At 43.1% G+C, this 20,744-nt stretch overlaps 1 protein-coding gene across 1 annotated transcript in view; it reads left to right on the forward strand.

Annotated features, from left to right (window-relative positions):
* Nucleotides 1–20,196, forward strand: part of LOC148040391 (RING/U-box superfamily protein) — a 59,903-nt gene extending 39,707 nt beyond the window's left edge. The window contains exons 7-8 of the mRNA XM_087699114.1: nucleotides 19,675–19,783; nucleotides 19,859–20,196. Of these exons, the coding sequence (XP_087555240.1) occupies nucleotides 19,675–19,783; nucleotides 19,859–19,894 (145 nt within the window). The 3' untranslated portion in view covers nucleotides 19,895–20,196. The remainder of the gene's footprint in view (nucleotides 1–19,674; nucleotides 19,784–19,858) is intronic.
* The last annotated feature ends 548 nt before the right edge of the window (nucleotides 20,197–20,744 follow it).

Consider the following 20,744-nt stretch of genomic DNA (forward strand, 5'->3'; position numbering starts at 1 on the left):
CATGTACCTCTATCTTCACATTACTTTTCTTTGCAGATTGGTTGCCCTTTTTCTCAGCCTTGTTGTCTTCAGTGTGTTTGCTTTTGCCTTTCTTTTTCTTTAATTTAAAATAGTCCCGTTTGTAGTGCCCTTTCTTGCCACATTGACGACACTCCACATTTTGCCACCAGACGTGATGCGTGCTCTATTTTCAAAACTGCTTTTTTGCTGAAATCTGCCCCTGTTTGAATAAAAGGTCACCATGCGTTTTATTGTGTTAAGGTGTGAATGCACCCTTACACTTTGTACTTTATATATATTCAAAACCTAAAATGTAGTACACTAGTCATTGTACCGAATACCCATTGTGTCGTGCTCACTCACTCTCTCTCTTTTTTTTTTCGTAAAGACTTTGTCTCTCTCTCTCTCTCACTCTACTACTCTCAACTCTCTGCATGTGCATTCTCAGCTCAGCTCGCACACAGACTCATCTACAACAAACTGGAATCAGAGCTTATAGGTTGTGCATGCTTCTCGAAGGCAGTGACGGGCGTCAGGCCGCATGATAGGCGAGTAGGAGGTGTAGGCCAGCAGGAGCTTGAGGTGTCGCAGGTGATAAGGAGTTGTAGGGTCGTAGGTCATGCGACAGTCGACAGGGAAGTCAAGCAGTTGACATGCAGCCAGGCAGACGGGAGAGCAACAGTCGACATGCAATAGGGGGTTGAGGAGCTCACAAAACTGGCGGCGGACAGGACAATGACTAGGACTAGTCAAGAATCTGGTACGCGCCTAACAGTCCACGCGGTGCCAAGCGACGACAGGCAGAAGTCATCCACATGAGGCTACGTGATGACAGGCAAAGGTCATCATATTTTTTTGTCTCAGAAATATCCTTTTTTCTTTTCTCCTTCATCAGGCGTTCACACGCAAAGGCACAAGAAAAAGTGGACAATTTGACTCAGAAATTGCGAAATCAGTGCGCTATTGCCTTTGAAGTTTTGGGGTTTTTTCACATTTCGGTGAAATTTCTTCAATTTCAGTGAAATTTGTGCACACCGGACCAAGAAATTTGGGACTTTTGCAGAATTTCATCAATTTGTGCAAGGATTGCTTGGTATATGCACTTCGGGCTTTCATCAAATTTGAATAGATTACCCTCTAAAAATTTGGAGCTTTTGACCCGAATTGTCAAATTTGTGCGCGGGAATGCTTTTGGAGCAGAAATTGCAGTAAATTTTGGGGATTTCACATGTAATTGGTGGCTTGGTCTCTAATTGTGTCAGAAATTGCTTGAGGAGTGCAGCAAATGACATTTTATAATTCAGAAAATTCATTTGCAGATCTGAAAATTTCTGTAATCTTGGGATTTTCATTGCTGGTTGGTACTCTTGTGCATTGTGGTCACTTATGCCATATTTGGGCTTGCCTTTGGAGACTGGTTAGTCAATTTGGGGCTGCAAATTATGGCTGGAAACAGTGACAGCAGTAATCTTTTCCACATTAAGAAGCTGGAGGGTGCCCATAATTTTGCAATTTGGCAGAAACAATGCTATAATGTCTTGGTGTAAAGCCCATCAAAACAAAGGGAATCAAACCAACAAACATGGAACAAGACGAGTGGGATGACTTGGACGAACTTGCTTGCTCTACCATTGAGTTCTCAGTGTCAGACAACTTGCTCTTCAACATTGAGAAGTTGAATTCAGCATATGCAATGTGGCAAATGCTTGAAGAATTGTATGCTCAGAAAAGTGCAGCCAACAAGGTTTATTGGTTGAAAAAATTGATGGACTTTCGCATGAAAGAAGGTACAACCATGCCTATACATTTGAATGAGTTTAACTCAATTTTCAGTCAGCTGATTGCTTTGGATTTTTATATCGATGAAGAGTTTAAAGCTACCTTCTTGCTATGCACCCTACCTGAAAGTTGGGATATTTTCAAGACAGCTTTGAGTAATTTGAATGCTCAGCTGTTATACTTTGATGTGGAGAGTTCTTTGTTGATGGAGGAACTCAATATGCAAAAATGACTTAGCAAACAAATCTTCAAATGCATTACATACTAGAGGCAGATTTCAGCATAAGAGTAGTTCTGAAAATAGAGCATGTAACAAATCTCGTGGAAAGAATGTGGAGTGCCATCATTGTGGCAAAAAGGAGCACTACAAAAGGGATTGCTTTCAACTAAAGAAAGAGAAGGGCAGAAACAAAAACAATGAAGCCAACAAGGCTGAAAACAAGGACAACCACCCTGCCAAAAAGAGCAATGTAAAAATAGAAGAGGTTAATGTAGTCACTCATGATAATGACAATGATGGTGATGTACTTCTAGCTTCTTCTTTGGATGCACATGCATTGATTGCAGATTCTGAAGATGGCATTCACACTTGGATACTTGGTTTAGGTGGGTCCTTTCATATCACACCACATCATGAGTGGTTCTTTGACTACAATGGTATTGTACGTGGTGTTGTACACTTGGGGGATAACTATGCATGTAAAGTTGCAGGTATTGACAGTGTGAAACTGGAATTTCAGCATGGCTTCATTTTTGTTTTGCATAATGTGAGACATGTACCTCAACTCAAGAAGAGCTTGATTAGCACAGGGCAACTAGATGATGAAGGCTATCACACCATCTTTGGGGATAGTAAATGGAAAATATGTAAGCGCTCCGGCATTGTTGCCAAGGGGTCCAAAAGTGATACTCTCTATCCTTTGCATGCATATACTCATAGACAGATCAAAGGGTCTTTTTTATCTGTCACAACAGGAGTATATTATCAAAGTTTTACAACGCTTCAATATGGAGTGGGGAAAATCTATCATTGTACCATTGCCTCCATATGTGAAACTTAGTGCAGAAGACAACCCTACATCAAATGATGGTAAGACTGAAATGGCCAAGATACCTTATGTTTTAGGTGTTGGTAGCTTAATGTATGCTTTGGTTGTTACATGTCTTGGCATTGCATTTGCGGTGGGAGTAGTTAGCATATACATGGTATATCCTAGGAAAAAGCATTGGGAAGTAGTGAAGGGTATCATGAGATACCTTAAGGACACAAAGGATTTGTGTATTTTCTTTGGTAAGTAGAAGTCATCTGTTATTGGTTTCATGGATGCAAACTAGGCTGGCCATCTTGACTGTAGGACGTCTACTTTAGGATATGTGTTTATGTTCATAGGAGGAGCAATCTCTTGGATATCTAGGCTGCAAAAGTGTGTTGCACTGTCTACTACAGAGGCAGAATATGTGGCTGCCACAGAGGCATGCAAAGAGGCTTTATGGCTTTCACGTCTAGTGAGAGAGCGTGGGATTACAAACGCTCCTATCCTCCACTGTGACAGTCTGAGTGCTATTATGCTAGCACGGAATCCTGTCTTTCGTGCAAAGCCAAAGCACATACAAGTGAAGTATGACTTCATCGGGGATGTACTTGAGAGCAAAGGCATTGAGCTTGTCAAGGTTCATACAGATGATAATCCTGCTGTCCTTCTCATGAAAGGTCTACCAGTTGAGCGGTTTGCTCATTGCCGCCAGATGATGGGGGTTGATGTACTTATTGCCTATTGATATCGCATCACTGATGTACTGCACTTTGTAATTTTCTCTTCAAGTAATGAAAACCGATGTTTGTTGGATTCGCGTGCAATGTAGTTTGTGATACGTGTCATTTACTGTTGTTTTTTACTTGAATGTTACGTTTATTTGTCGAATTTATACGTAACACGATTCATACCCTAAATTTAATACACAGTGCTTTATCGAATTCGTGCGCAACATGTATTTGTTCGAACGCATGTAACGATAACTCAACGACGTAAATAAAGTATATGTGTCTTTTAGCTTTGTACATACATAGACTTAGCTGATTCTTTCCTCTACCTTTAGGCACATTGCCTTTAGGTGGGAGGTTGTTGGGAATAAAGGGTCACTATGCCTTCTATTGTGTTCGGGTGTGAACAAACCCTTACACTTTGTACTTTATATATATTCAAAACCTAAAATGTGGTGCACTAGTCATTGTACCAAATACCCATTGTGTCGTGCTCACTCACTCACTCTCTCTCTCTCTTTCCCTCTACTGCTCTCAACTCTTTGCATTTGCACTCTTAACTCCACTCGCACACAGACTCATCTACAACGGCCCCTAGTATGCAATGCATTAGAAGACTCGTTTGCTGAATTATTTTGGCTGTTGAGCTTTTCCATCAGCAAAGAACTCTCCACATCAAAATATAACAACTAACTGTTTAAGTTACTCAAAGTTGTCCTGAAAGTATCCCAACTTTTAGGCAAAGTGCATAGTAAGAAAGTAGCCTTAAACTCATCATCGATGTGGAAATCCAAAGCAATCAGCTGACTGAAAATTGAGTTGAACTCGTTCAAATGTACAGACATGGCTGTACCTACCTTCCTTCATACAAAAGTCCATCAACCTTTTCAACCAATAAACCTTGTTGGTAGCACTTTTTTGAGCATACAACTCTTCAACTCTTTGCCACATTGCATATGCTGAATTCAGCTTCTCAATGTTAAACAGCAAGTTGTCTGACCCTGAGAGCTCTATGGTAGAGCGTGCAAGGCTATCCAAATCATCCCACTCTTCTTGTCCCATACCTGCTGGTCTTATCTCCTTCACTTTGATGGGCTTCGTGTGTTTCTTTTGCACCAAAACATTGTAGCACTGTTTTTGCCATATTGCAAAATTGTGTACGCCGTCAAGCTTCTTGATGTGCAAAAGATTGCTGGTGTCACTGTTTCCAGCCACGATTTGCAAATTGATTTCCAGAACCAAAGAATGTCTATTATTGAACTCCACAATGAATTACAGCTAGATTTATAGACCAATGCACCAACTGCATGTGAAATCCCCCAATACTGCTGCAATTTCTGCTCCAAATGCATTCTCGGGCAAAAAAATTTGACGATTGCTGTCAAAAGCTCCAAATTTCAAAGGCAAATCCGCGCAAATTGCATCAATACATGTACCCAAGTTGATATACCAGACAATTCTTGCACAATTTGGTGCAATTCTGCAAAAGCCATCATTTTCTCGGTTCTGGTATGCACAAATTTCAGTGAAATTGAAAAAAATTCACTAAAATGTGAAAAGCCCCAAAGTACTTGATTGAAGGTCAAAAGCTTTGCTCTAGTGTTGGAATTGTATTTAGCTGAGCAATACACCAAGAATGTCTTCAAATAGTGAGATGGGATTAAGTAGGGATAATTTCTCTTGATCTGAAAATTCAAAAAGTGTTGGGGAAAATGCAAAGCTTGATCTTGGACAAGGTGCGCAACATGGACAACGAGCTGATAATGATGGCTTATACCAAAATGTGGGTCCTTCTAGCCCTTTAGAAGTTGATGATTAGCAAGAGGAAGAGGAATTTGATGACCAGTTTAAAGAGCTTTTGAAGAAAGCAGTTGAAATGTTTATGCAATTGGCAAATGATCCTTAATTTATGTACTTTTTGAACCCTTAAAGGAGGGTAGTAAAGGCAAGAGGAGGAAATCGTCTTCAAGAGGTTCGGGACAGCAAGATGCACCGAAGGAAAAGCCAATACGGTAGCATGATGTTCCAAACGTGGGCAATGAGCATAAGCAAATGATTGTAGTGGGGCAATTGATGCATAGAATAGGCTAACTTGGAAGTGCGAACCCAATGCTTTTTGGACAGCAGGGCATGCATGCAATGATGGGGCAGCTATAATACTTTGGTGGTGGCACTAGTTTCCATGCTATGGTGGGTGAAGAACCGCATATGGGGATATATGATACAACTCCTTATCATATGCAGTAAACAATGCGTGGTGTGCAAGGCCCAATGTATTCGGTTATGACTGATAATATGCATAGCTCGATGTATAGTAATGTTGGCATGATGTTGGGGCACAAAGTAGCAAGTTTTGCAATGCATTTATATAGCCCATTGCGTTTGGAACTCATGGTATTAATGATAGTCATGCAAATGCTTCGTATAGTGTTGGTCATGAGAAAAACTGCAGCTAGTAATGCATACAATGTATGGGAAAATGTTGTTAGAGTTCATAGCCTGTTTTTTAGGCAGCAGCACAGCTGGTCCAGCAGTCGGACCAGCTGCACAGTCAGACTGTGCAGTCGGACTGCCACGTGGCAGTCCGACTGCCTGCAGCCATTTTTATCAGGCTGCGCCCCATTTTTGAGCCCCGTTCTAGGTGATTTTTCGCCTATTTATTGCTAACGTTTTCAGCAGTCTGGCCATTCTTCTCTGTTGCAGATTACAGACCGGTGCCGTGCAGATTTCTGTCTCTGTTCACAGATTTCAGACAGCAGACAGTGCAGACTGCAGCAGACTTCGAGGTGGACAGCAGGTCGCATCGTCGAGGTGGAGACACGCAGTCCAGCGCACTGCGCCCGTGTATATCTTTGTATTCAGCATTCTTTATACAGCAGATCTTCATTGTACACTGTCTCTTTCTCTCCCTTTTCTCTCTGCGTTCTCTCTCTCTTAGTCCTACGCTTCCGCACCGCTGCACTCTGACATGGTATCAGAGCAGTGTTTGAGGGCTGACTGAGCGCAGAATCAACCTGAAGTGGAGTTTCCATCGCGACACAAATTTGTGTTTTTTGCGTTTAAGGGCAGATAGGAGGGCTGCGCCTTGAAACAAGCCTGAAACGAGTGTGGGCGCACAGGAAAGGAGTACAGGTGGTGGATTTGCTGCTGTTTACTGCCGTTTTACGCGGAGAAAGTTTGAGTTTTCAACCTAAAAGTGCAGGTTTAGCTTTTTCATCGCCTCCGGCGGGTAAAGAAGCTTCGGGACGCGGAAGAGCCTTAGCAGGCTGAGTTTACCCACTCAGAGGGGGCTGCTTTTGCGTTTGAGAAGTCATTGCAGGTGAAGATGTCTACAGAGATGGACTTGGAGTTCCAGGCGATTATGGACCGGAAGGTGCCTGTTCTACCGGCTCTTCCTATAGATCAGAAGCTCGACGGCGACAACTACCGCATTTGGCGCGTTATGATGTTGGCCATTCTGGAGTCCTATGATTTGGCGGAGTTGGTACAGGAAGATATTGACCGGCCTTCGGTAAGAGATGAGTCCAAACTCTCTTCCGATGCTCGTGCGGAGTTGGCCAGGGCCCAGTCTCATTGGGACAAACTGAATGCGAGGATTCGATCCTTTCTCTTTCTATCATGCACTACAGCCGTGATCATTCACATCGAGCACTTGACGGTGGCTCGTGAGATATGGCTGGAGCTTGATCAAATGTACAATTGGATGACCCTGATGAAGAGGGTTTCTTTGGAGGTACAGATGCGGACCTTGTCCGTCAATAAGTCTTCTTCGCTAAGGGAACACATTAACAAGCTAAGGCAGCTACAGATGCAGGTTCAGAATGCGGGGAAGCCAATTTCCTCCGAAGACATGGCGATTACACTCTTGTCCCAGTTGCCGCCACGATTCGGTACTTTTTACTCTGCCCTTATTGCTTCAGGGCGAGAGTCTACTCTTCGGTGGGAAGAGTTGGTTTCTATGGTCCTGGACCAAGAGGAACAGTTAAAGGGACAGAATGCTTCCAAGACGGAGGCGTTGAGAGGTCAAGCCTCTCAGAAGAAGGGGAAGGACCAAAAGAAGAAGAAGGGGGATAACAAGTCCAAGAAGGACAAGGACAAAGACTCCACATGCCATATTTGTGGAAAGATTGGCCATTGGAAGAAGGATTGCCCTGACAAAGACTCGAAGGACACCAAGAAGAAGGAAACCAAGGATTCTGGAGTGGTGGCTGCACCCTCATCAGCTGCATTTCTACATTTAGTTGTCATTGAGGACGCTTCACCGAATGCTTCTGATGCTGCGATGGCGGCTCCCCAATCTCGAGAGTGGATTATTGATAGTGGTGCCTCACGGCACATGACTCCTTCATCAGATGGTGTTGCCCTGCTGCGACCTTCGCGTGGGCAGGTTCTCATTGGAGACAGCTCTTCAGTTTCTATTGCAGGTCGGGGTAAGATGCAGCTTATTCCGGATGGACGAGGTGGCACCCATACCTCAGAGGTTTTGCATGTACCAGGATTGGGGTTCCTTTCAGTTCATAAGATTTGCTCCCTTGGTCTTTTAGTGGAATTTGACAGTTCTACTGTGCGAGTCCTTGATCGTGAATCGAGGAAGGTTCTATCATCTGGATATGAGGAGAACGGCATTTACAAACTGAAGTCTTCCATTGCCCTCTCTTCTCTTCTTCTTACCTCACAGTCACAGTCTGAGTTATGGCATGCTCGGTTTGGTCACCTGAACTATGACTATCTTCGGAAGGCGTCACGTGGACAGCTTGTTCGAGGGTTGCCGGATATAGTGGTGAGCCAGCAGCCATGTGTCTCCTGCATACGGGGGAAGCAGCATCGGGATGCTATTCCCCACACAGCTTCGCGGCGGTCTACTTCACCGATGGAGCTAGTATCTACGGATCTATGTGGCCCTATGAGGAATGAGTCCCTGCGTGGGAGCTCGTACTTCATGCTGATCGTGGATGACTACAGCAGGATGACATGGAGTATTTTTTGGCACTAAAGTCAGAAGCTTTCTCGCACTTCAAGGATTGGCTTCTCTTTGAGGAGAACCGATCAGGCCGGAAGTTGAAGACCTTGCGATCCGACAAGGGAGGTGAATTTGTGTCTAATGAATTTGCTCGGTTTTGTGCAGATAGAGGAATTCACCAGGAGTTTGCCAATACCAATACTCCTCAAGAAAATGGTATTCTAGAACGGAAGAACCGCAGTGTGATCGAGATGGCGCGCACCATGATGGAGCACCGACAGACCCCTCAGGTTCTGTGGGCCGAGGCTGTGGCTACTGCAGTCCACATCCTTAATCGATCCCCTACTTCGGCCGTGGAAGGGATGACTCCATTTGAGGCTTATTTTGGGACGAAACCAGATGTTTCTTACTTTCAGGTCTTTGGGTGTGATGCCTATGTTCACATTCCCAAGGCTCACCGTGACAAATTTGAAGCAGCTTCCCGAAAACAGGTATTTGTTGGCTACAGCTCCCAGTTCCAAGGCTACCGACTGTATGATCCCGTCAAGCGGGATGTATATACTAGCCGTGATGTGCGGTTTGTGGAGGTTCCGGCTTCTTCAACGGGTGAGGAGCATCCCGTTCTTGGAGATCCAGGGGAGAGTTTGGCTCCTTCTACAGTTCCACTGGAGCCTGTGCCGTTTGATTATGATTCTCTTTCTGACACAGAGTCTACTGTTCCACCGGATCCTTCTGAGGAGTTACCACCGGTGGACATTCCAGAGTCTTCTACTGATGGAGAACGACGAGGGGAGGTTCGGCCTCCTCCTCGCTGGGCCCGTGACACACTCCGTGATTCAGGGATCGAGGGGGTTCCTGAGGAGTGGGGACCGCAGGATGGTCCGCGGCGGTCACGGAGGCACCAGGCGCATTTTTCGGAGCTTGTTTGCTCCAATTATTGTTTGATGTCCCGAGTTATGCAAGATCGAGAGCCCACCTCCGTGAAGGAGGCTTTACAGTCCGCCCCATGGAAGAAAGCTATGGAAGCTGAGTTGGAGGCTATTGAGAGGAATGGCACTTGGTCACTTTTGCCACTCCCCCCGAAGAAGAAGGTGATTGGAGTCAAGTGGGTCTTCAAGACCAAATATCTCAGTGATGGTACTTTGGATAAGCACAAGGCTCGCCTTGTTGCTAAGGGTTTTGCCCAGCGCCCAGGGATTGACTGTCATGACACCTTTGCCCCTACAGCTCGTATGACAACCATTAGAGCTGTTCTTGCTTTGGCTGGCCATAGGAGATGGCCTGTTTATCAGCTGGATGTGAAGTCGGCCTTCCTGAATGGTGATTTGAAGGAGGAGATCTACGTTGAGCAGCCTCCTGGCTTTGGTTCTTCGGATGGGAAAGTCTACAGGTTGAAGAAGGCCCTGTATGGTCTCAAGCAGGCCCCGCGAGCTTGGAACGAGAAGATTGATTCGTTCCTCCAGACTCAGTTGGGATATCGGCGGTCCAAGGCCGATCTGCAGCTGTATGTTCACACTTCCGGGGAAGGTTGTGTGCTGTTTGTATTATATGTTGATGATTTGATTGTCACAGGTGATGATGCACAGCAGGTCCAGGAGACAAAGTCAGCTTTACATCGGACGTTCGAGATGACGGATTTGGGGCTACTCCATTTCTTTTTAGGACATGAGATTTATCAGTCTCAGAGGGGGATTTTTCTCTCCCAACAGAGATATGTACAGGAGCTCTTGGTGTCTTTTGAGATGAAAGATTGTCGGGCCCTCTCTACTCCTATGGATCCGAACTGGAAGGCCACTTCCCACTCAGCTTCTCCTTTGGCGGATGCTTCTCGCTATCGACAGTTGATAGGGTCCTTGATTTGGCTTCTCAACACGAGGGTTGATCTATGTTTTGCTGTTGGGCTCTTGGCAGGGTTCATGAGTGAACCTAAGACGGTGCATTGGCAGGCTGCTCAGAGGATACTTCGGTATTTGAGGGGGACGTCTGATTTGGGGATTCATTACCCCGCAGGGACAGATGGGTCAAATCTTGTACTTGCAGGTTGGAGCGACTCGGATTGGGCCGGTGACGTGGACCACAGGCGGTCTACAACAGGTTACTGCTTTACTTTGGGTGGCGGTGTTATTTCATGGAGTAGCAAGAAGCAGCCCACGGTAGCCCTTTCGTCTACTGAGGCGGAGTATCGGGCCGCATCTTCCACCACATGCGAGGTAGTGTGGCTTCGGAGATTGTTGGAGGAGCTTGGGTGCCCCCAGACTCGTCCTACATTGCTGCGATGTGACAATGAGAGTTGCATTGCCTTGGCAAGGAACCCTGTTTTTCATGCCCGGACGAAGCACATTGAGATTCAGTACCACTTCATCCGAGAAAAGCTTCTGGATGAGACCATCACTGTGGAGTATTGCAAGACGGAGGATAATCTTGCGGATTTGTTTACGAAGGCGCTTCCTCAGGCTCTACTTCGGCAACATTCCAGATCCCTCAGGCTTCTGCCCTGTCCAGGCTCTGAGAGGGGGTGTTAGAGTTCATAGCCTGTTTTTTAGGCAGCAGCACAGCTGGTCCAGCAGTCGGACCAGCTGCACAGTCGGACTGTGCAGTCGGACTGCCACGTGGCAGTCCGACTGCCTGCAGCCATTTTTATCAGGCTGCGCCTCATTTTTGAGCCCCGTTCTAGGTGATTTTTCGCCTATTTATTGCTGAGGTTTTCAGCAGTCTGGCCATTCTTCTCTGTCGCAGATTACAGACCGGTGCCGTGCAGATTTCTGTCTCTGTTCACAGATTTCAGACAGCAGACAGTGCAGACTGCAGCAGACTTCGAGGTGGACAGCAGGTCGCATCGTCGAGGTGGAGACACGCAGTCCAGCGCACTGCGCCCGTGTATATCTTTGTATTCAGCATTCTTTATACAGCAGATCTTCATTGTACACTGTCTCTTTCTCTCCCTTTTCTCTCTGCGTTCTCTCTCTCTCAGTCCTACGCTTCCGCACCGCTGCACTCTGACAAATGTATCTTGGTATAGTTGGTAGCATGCAAATTTCCATGCACAGTCACATTACAATAGTCCAAAGTATGCAAACAAGAATGTTTCCTTATGCATCTAGTGTTTCTAGCATGTGAGGTATGCATGGGGGATTGGTCAATTGGATGCAATGTTGCGTATTAGTTAAGTTGAATTGCAAGAATGTGAAAGTATAAAGCCTCGCAATGCTTAAAGGGAAGAAAGGCCTACAATGTAGTGGAGGTTTCAAGGCAAGTAAAGCTAGAGGTAATATTTCTATATATGCTTCTTGGTGAAGCTTCAGCATTGTTTTGCCAATAGATGTAAAGTGGATGGAAGAGGATGACTTAGCAGACCATCCTCAATTGTTGCAACTTTACCGAGATGCCTTTCGATTAGAGCCGACTTTGGTTTGGTTTGGGCTCAATCAAGTTTAGTAGAGCAAGGGTTCGGAGCATTGCTTGATGCTCAAGGGGGAGGTAGCATTTCCACTCCTCTAGTTGTGGACAGCTCTCGTATGTAGTGAATCTCGAATGTATTCAGCATGCATCCAAGGTACTGTATTGACAGTATGTTTGTTTCCATGGGGTCACTATTCAGTGTACTAGTCACTGTGAGATGTATGTAGATAAGTGTACTAGGCACTGAAACTATACTTTTGCATCAGTTTATGATCAATTTGGCATGAGTTTTGCCTCAGTTTTGTATTAGTTACTGATCAATTTTTGCAATTAGTCTGTGATCAGTTTTCAAATCAGCAAATTATAAGTTTATGATCAGTTTCCAGTGGTTTACAGCTGGTTCCATGGACAACAACATGTTAGTAAATGTCATTGATATTGTCAACCATGGTTTATTCTAAGAATATGCTTTACTATGGTTGTGAAGTCAGAGCAGTTGAGAAACATGAGTTATGATGCATCCAATGGGTTTCTAGCAATAGTTCTGGACAGTTTTCAGATTTATATCATGTTTATGCTAGCTAGAAATTTTCAACAAGGTTTCGGGCATGTGGCATGGTTAGACAACAATGGCCAATGTTGTGACTGTGATGCCTTATGGAAATTCCAATGCAGTATATTTTTCCTTTGGCATAATGTAGTGCAATTGAGCACGATTGTAGGGATTTCAAGAGGGAGGTCTATCACAGACTGTTTAGTAGTTGTTTCACTTTGTCGCTCATTTTGTGATAGATGTTTTGCAAGTTGCATCTATTGGTGTAGGACTTGAGGCTAATTGTGTTTTGCTAGTGTCAGCCTTTCATAGGAGATAGGCAACTTGTTTTTGTGCTTGCTTCTATATGCTGCATTTTTAATGGTCAAGCTACACATCTTGCATTTTCGCAATTCAGCTTTGCTCGTTTTTGGATGACGTGTGTTGTTTCAGTTGCTGCTGCCGTTCTCTTTTATCACTTATTTATTGTGTTCTTTAATGCCCAGTGATAGCTTTGATTAAATTCATGTTTAAGAGAGTTTGTACCTGTGAATTGTCATGTTTTGTATAGTACACTCTATTCACTATTGATTCCATTTCTATGTGATTCATTGAACTGTGTTTTTGAATGGCTGCACCTTTTGATTGTTCAGAATGGTTTACCACGAGTATTTGAGTTATTTCTAACTCTCTGTTCTTCGTGATCATCTTGCATATCGTTGAATTTCTTGGAAGATGACTTGTCCATCTAAGTAGCTTGAGATTTCTTAAATGTGACCTAATCTTGATCTTTTCAGCCTTTCTTTTTGAGCATGGAGGATGCTTGGTCTTTGGTTCACAATTGTAGGTTCTCCATCTTTTGCTTCAACCATGTTTTCAGCTTTGTGGATTTGCTTTGCATTTTTGGTGTTCTTAGAATCTTCTTTGGAGGAAGATGGTTTCATGCATATTGTATCGAGTTCTCTTGTTGGCCACTCATCGGTGGCCCCTTCTCTATACTATGTAGATGTGATGGTGTCATGTTTCTTCTATGGTCATCATGCTGATTGATTGGCAATGTTTCTTCTAAGGGTCATCATGTTGTTTGGTGGCATAATGAGTTTCGAGTTTTGTTCGGTTGACAGATGAGCTATATTTACTCTGGACTCCTTGGATTGATTAAGATGGTGGCTCCTTGTTAAAGAGAGAAGTCGACTTCTTCTATGGCATGGCTAGGTTGGATTAGTGCTTGGCAGGTTTACCTATGCAAGTTTTGGCACTCTCGGATATCCTCTACTATGACACGTTCTCCTTTGGTGCATGCCTTTGCGTGAATTGGGGATGTTCTTGTCCTTAAGTAGTGGAGTGATGTTTCTCATGTATCTGGAAGCCCAGAGAGGGATGATAGTGAGAAGGCAGAGGTAGGGCATGTTGATGCCTGCTATACATTTTGTATGATATGGACTATCAAGGAGGCTTTCTACATGCAAGGATATAGTTTGGTAGTTCAAATGTCAAAGTCGGTTTGACTTTTAGGTTCAAGATGAGAGATTTGGAGAGTGTATGGTCTATCAGGGAGGCTTTCTACATGCAAGGATATAGTTTGGCAGTTCAAATGTCAAAGTCGGTTTGACTTTTAGGTTCAAGATGTGAGATTTGGAGAGTGTATGGTTTTTGCTTCTAGTGTTTCTTCTAGATTGTGTGCTTTTTGTGAAAGATAAGAGAGATTCAATCATTTTTATCTTTTAGGATTAGGTTTTGAGTATGATCAACATTGACTTGGTGCTTCTTTTTTAGATGTGTTTGGATTGGGACTTTTGACCCATAGTCGGAATCTTTGAGTACTTCGGTTGGTGTATTCTAGTACTTTGAGCGCCTTTTTCGAGCATTACTTGTCATTGTTGTATGTATTATGGTGATATAGTTTTTTAGAAGAGCATTGATGTGACCTCTCTCAAGTGCAAAAGCAAGAAGGCAAGAACAAGAAGTTGCATACACATGAATAGCCTTTTCCATTGTCTTTCATCCTTTTTATACAAAAACTTAGGACTAGGGTTTCCCTATCCCCCTTGGGCATCCAATCCCTCTTTTAGGCATTGTGATCGGTCATTTCTCTTATATGCAACTTAGGCTAGTTAATTACAAAGTATGACTTGCATTAGAGGGAGCTTGGCTGGGGGTGGGCGCGACAAAATAATGACAAGCTACACAAAACGAAGGTTAACAATGGTAGAAATGTAGGAGAGACGTGTGTAAGTAGGGAAGGAAAAAGGGGATCGCCAAAAACATAGCTTGTCACGTCTTGGAATGGGGGGACAACCACCACATTATGACTAGGAAAGTTATGGGGGTAGCATTCTTGCTTCTCTAGGTCGTGTCTCGCTTGTTACTTGTGATTATGGCAATCAAAGAGCATGAAGATTTGTGGCAATTTGTAACATGTTACAGAATGGGAACTTTATGGGGACAACATTCTTGCTTTTGTAGGTTGTGTCTCACTCGTTACTTGTGACTATGACAATAGGAGGGTGAGGTTTTATGGATGAGGGGAGGAGAGGAAATGCTTGTTGGGTAAACTATGAACAAGAGAGGAAAAGAAACCATGAGGATGAGGATGGAGTCTTGATAACCATGAACAAAAGTGGGAAGGCTATATATAGTCAAAGGGATCCCAAAGTCTCCTAATTGTCCAACTTGTTTCAAAATACTTTAAGCCACCTAAAACTTATTAATAGCGTAAAGGGCAAAGAAAGTTGACTGCTGTGGTAGGGTGCCACATGATTGTTCCAAAAAATGAGGATCTTAAAGTAATGACATGTTGGATGCTAGGAGATATGTAGCTGATCATGATGAAGCCAGATGCCCTATGGGTTCTTCCTGCTATACATCTTGCGTACGAACATTGCCACTTTCTCTGAGCCACATGTCTCAGGCGAACACTATTGAGCACGGACCAAAAAGATTGACGGACATGATGGATGCCAGAGATCTTGACGTACTTGTTTGGCTCATATGGAGGCTCTCAACCAAGAGATGGACACGAAGAGACATGGAATGACATGACTTCTAACACCCCCCTTAGGTTCATGGTATGGTTGTAAGGCCAAAGGTACAAAAAATATGGAATATTGGGGGAGAGGAAGTTGTAGAAGAGAGAACTTGAATGGCGTAAACAACTTCCATTCTAATCATTTGCAATGTATTTAAACATAGTAGAGGAACCAATGGAAGATAGATAGATGTCAATGTCATGGGTTGAAGAAATTTTTTTGCCAAGGAATATGACCTTGTTGAAACTTGACAAAATGGGTTGCTTGAAAGTGCCCATGGAAACAGAGAGGCCTTTTAAGAGTCACACATTAGATGGTTTCCAATCAGGAATGGATAAGTTGAATCAATCACCCAACACCCAACCAAATGATGATAGTGAGAAGCTATTGAAAGTAGGAAACAATCTTGTAATGAAGTAGTAAGGAATGGTGGACGGGAGAAGAGTTAAAAGAGAAAAACGCCTAGTAATAGTTGAAAGCCTTGAAGAAGCACCTCAATATTTTTTGGATTCTCCCTTTAAAATGCTAGTTGCGTCAATGATTGTCGGTATTTGGAATTTGCCTCTAAAAGGGCAAAGGGCATGAGAAATCATCAAAGGGGATGGGGGATGGGATGGAACACGTGGAACTTGGACGAAATGGGTGGATCTTGGTGTAGGGACATAAACCAAGTCAATCTCCCTTTTATGGAGCTTCTCTCCGACATATTGATAATGCACCTCAATGTGCATAGTGTGAGCAAGTTGCAACAGGTTTCTTACAGTTGGTATGGCACTCTAATTGTTAATATAGATAGGAGTGAGTGGTTGTTGTCCAGGTGTCCCAGATTCCAATGTAGTTGTAAATGCTCTCACAGTTGGTATGGCACTCTAATTGTTAGTATAGATAGGAGTGGGTGGCTGTTGTCTAGGTGTCCCACATTCCAATGTAGTTGTAAATGCTCTTGTGTTTAGTCTCTTAGCTAAATGTGGCCACTATAGAGTGCTTCTTACTCAACCAAGATATGCATGGATCACCAAGCATGAAACAATTACCACTAGTGGACAGACGGGTGTCAAATCAGCCAAACAAACATTGTTTGTTAATGCATGGAAGCAAAGAGAATTTCCTCAAGGGTAGGAGAGGCCCAATGACCGAGTGGCCTTTGAGATATCAAAAGATATGTTTAATTGCTTGCCAATGCTTATTGCTAAGGTTGTGCATGAAGTGTGCCAATTGAGACACCAAGCTGAATATCTATATCTAGCTGTGTACTGCACAAGTACAGAAGACAGCCAATAGCTTGTGCATGAAGCATACCAACTAAGAAACCACAAACTGAGCATTTGGCTGTACTTAGACTGTCTCAAAACAATGTCCTCCTCAACTGCAATGAATTGAATGTCATGATAGTAGTGCAAATGACCTAGATGTATAACATCAAATGAATGCTGTAATTCATCCTTCAAGGCTACAATATGCTCTCACGCCGCCCAATCAATAGCATATCGTCCACATAAAGAATGAGAATCAATAGATTATCTCCATTCCTGCTAACATATAGTGTGCTCTCAATGTTAGAGTTATTGAAACCAAGAGCATTCAAATGAGCATGTTCTTCCGGTATCATGCCTTATGTGCATGTTTCAAACTATACAAGGCCTTACGTAACTGGCACACCTTATCTTTTGACCCTATCTAAAAAAAGATAGTAGGTTTAGTGACATAAACCTCATGTAGATCGCCAGTTGGAAAGACTATCTTTACATCCAATTAAATGCTTTACACCAACCGAATGCACATGCCAATCAATGTGAGTAGCCAATGCAATGACATTGCGAATGGTCATCATAGGTGAGGTGGGGGCAAATGTCTCATCATGGTCAATCCCATCCCATAGGTGCTTGTTTCAAACCATACAAGGCCTTGTGCAACAAACACACTGACCTTTTCAAAGTGAGCAGCCAATGCAATGACATTGTGAATGGTCCGAATGTCTCATCATAGTCGATCCCATGCTGCTGGGCATATCCTTTGGCAACAAGCCTACCTTGTGACATTTAATGCTACCATCAGACTTGCGTTGAAACCAGCCTTCCTTCTTGGAATAGGTGGTGATAACCTGATTTAAGAGTTAATTACAGCAATAAATAAATGCACATAAAATGAAATACACACTTTACCATAACATTCTTGGACAGTAGACACCTTGTTAGCCCCAAAATCGGTGCCCCTTGCGGTATTTCTTTAGCTCTCATTCAATTGGAAGGAGTACAACTTGAGATTCTTCAATCTCCTCCTGCTAACCAATTGCTCTTGCTGTCATAAATGTCCAACAAGCCTTTTGGGTCATTTGCCTACCATTGATTCACCCAAGACTTCTTCTTCAATTTGACCCTTGGCTGGCCAAATGCTGCCCCAAATCAATTTGGGATGGGTTGGCTCCTGAAATCCCTTGATAATCTTCAATTATCAGCTGCTGATTTCAGTCCCTTGAGCCTTCAATCTCTAGTATGGATCCCAAGGTGGTTGCTAAACCCTAATTTCTGCTGTAAATTAGGGTTTACTGCAGAAATTACAGATCAACCCACCAAAAATGGCTGAAATCTCCTCCAAATGGCTGAGAATTGCTGAGAATGGCTGAGCATAGGCTGAAGGAGATGAGAGAATGCTGTAGAGAGAGAAAATTCTGAGATTTGTCGCGAAGAACTGATCAAAATCAGCTGCTGCCCTGCTGTACCAGCCCCAAACGGATGCACCAACAACAATAGGAGCATCAGAGACTGTGATCTTCAGGAGAAAGTGCATTAGCAGCAATTGCCAGCTTCCCAAGGTCAAGAATATGCAATCTCCATCACCAAAATGGTCTCCAATGGCTGGGAGATGGCCCCAAAAGCTGGCAGCAACAGTCCAACACCTCTTCCCAATAGCTCCAAAATGAAAAAACAAGATTTCCCTCTCCCTTCAGCCCTATTTAACTTTTTCCCCACTTGCATGGGAAAGTTTTGCCAAGTGGTAGCTTTCTTAATCCGTTTTCAACAATTTCCAGCCATTTAATTAATTTTCAGAATTAATTAATTCTGAAAATTAATTCAGCCCTTAATCCATGCCCAGAAAATTGACCTTGCCCATCCAAAAATTAATTGGCTAGGCCATTTGCAACCCAAAGTGGTCCCATGCATTAATTGACCCTTGGACAAGCATTAATCCATTAATTAATGCCTAGTCCCTAGTGTCACCTCTGACACTTAATGGCCAATTAATGGTCCTAGGAGCAAACTGACACCAAAATTCACCTAGAATCTAACAAGTGTAACTTGTTACAACTTTTGCCTTTGACACCCATCTTTTTCACAGGGTCCTTCGGTCTTCAACTGTGAGAAAGTAGCTTGCACCTCACATGTGCAATACATGTGCATCTTTTAATTGCACATTTGATTAATCTTTAATCAAATGTCAATTAAACATAAGCAAAGCATCAAATTTTCACGTCCTTGTGATAGTTTGATCTTCTAAACCCGCTTCACATATACTAGGGTTTGCACTAGGAAAACACAAAATGCATGAACATGACAAACACAATAAGACAGGCAAAAACACAAAATAAAGAACAAGATAATTGTGAAGACAATGAATGTATGTCTGACATCTGTACAGAATGCTCAAAAGGCAGAGTTGCCCAACATACGATGAATCTCATGGGGGCAGGCTGAAGGAGACATTGGAGTGTAATGTCCACCGGAGACAGATCCCAGGTTCTGTAACCACCAGTTGGATTTGAGTAGGAGTGGGCAGGAATGAAAACTGCAGCATGTAGGAGTGACTTTGAGTTGGAGCAGAAGGAAACCTCCCAAGAGCTGACACTTAGTTCAGTCTTGAGCTTTTTCTACCTAGTACATTTTTTTGTGTACCAGACATACTCTCGAAGAACTTATGTTTATTTTCTTTCGTCTGTTCAACATAAACTCTCTAGATGCATATATATGTACCATAGTGGACAATAGGGTCTTATGTGTATCAGATACTGTGTAATGACTTGCTGTTAAACATCTTATGTTTATGATCTTTTGTCTGTTGAAAGGAACTGTCTACGTACAGACTTCATAGACAATGCTTCAAATGATATTTTTAAAAACTTACCTCAGCTGTTACAAATAGATGGTTTGCCTGTGTTTGCATGTGTGTGATTTGCAGCTGTTACAATTAGATGGTTTGCCTATCTGTGTGTTTGCAGGTGTGTGATTTGCCGGCTGGAGTATGAAGATGGGGATTCCTTGTCAACGTTACCATGCAAACACCACTACCATGCAGATTGTATCAAAAACTGGCTTCAAATCAATAAGGTTTAGGCTTATATGTTCAAGATTTGGTAATCATGATTTTTTGGAGCAACTTTTTGATGTGTGTTTTGTTTGCAGGTTTGTCCTTTATGTAGTGCTGAAGTCACATCATGAGATGGCTTGAATGATCTCAGAAGTTGGTGTTTGATTTGGAAAGCAAAGTCAGGCAGCTTTCAAAGGGTAGCTAGCTGGATGTTTGAGAGGCCCAGTGAGTACTAGATTGCTAATCTTATTACGTATTTATTATCAGGTGTCCTACTACCAGCTTCCTGGTACTGGTCCAAGTTTCAGTGCTTGACAAATCCAATCTTTTTGAAACTGTAAATAAATGCTGTGTTGGCCAAGCATTCACTCATATGAATGCAGTGAGCCATTAAAAATGTACATTGTGTTCTTATCAAAATTTTTTGCATGGACGATGTTGTCAAACTGATTTGAATTGTGCTTGAGTTTACTGAGTGGGGTTAGTATTGTCTAGGGCAGGCATTTAGGGTGTTAAGTGGTCCTTGATTTGGGCGCTAAAACGGTGACCAGTAGCATCTAGGGCGTTTCTCGGTCCTTAATTTGTGCCTTAAAATGTGATAACTCTGATGTTTAATAGGTTGTTTGTCCTCACCTTAGCCTTCAGCTTTACTCGCGTTCCAATGCCCTCTCTATCCTGTGTGGATTCTTATGCAAATAGGACAGCTTAACCATCCTTGCTGTGTACCTAAGGGTTGTAATTACTTTGCAGCATTGAAAAAAAAAGTTTTGCTATTTCTAGTTAGTTTCTCGAAATTTTCTAATATGACTTGCATGTTCCTTGTGTAGATCAAATGCAAAATGTGTGAACACATGCAGAACACTATCATTTGATTTTGATGCATTGGCCCCCGTCTTTGATAGTTCAGTTTGTTCCTTCCAAAATACTAGGGCATGTTTTGTATTGTATTCACCCATGTATCATATTGGATCCATCCAGGGG

The sequence above is a fragment of the Lygodium microphyllum genome, chromosome 2, assembly GCF_053477565.2.
Source record: "Lygodium microphyllum isolate KBCC chromosome 2, Lygodium_microphyllum_v1.1.10, whole genome shotgun sequence".
NCBI classification, from domain to species: domain Eukaryota; kingdom Viridiplantae; phylum Streptophyta; class Polypodiopsida; order Schizaeales; family Lygodiaceae; genus Lygodium; species Lygodium microphyllum.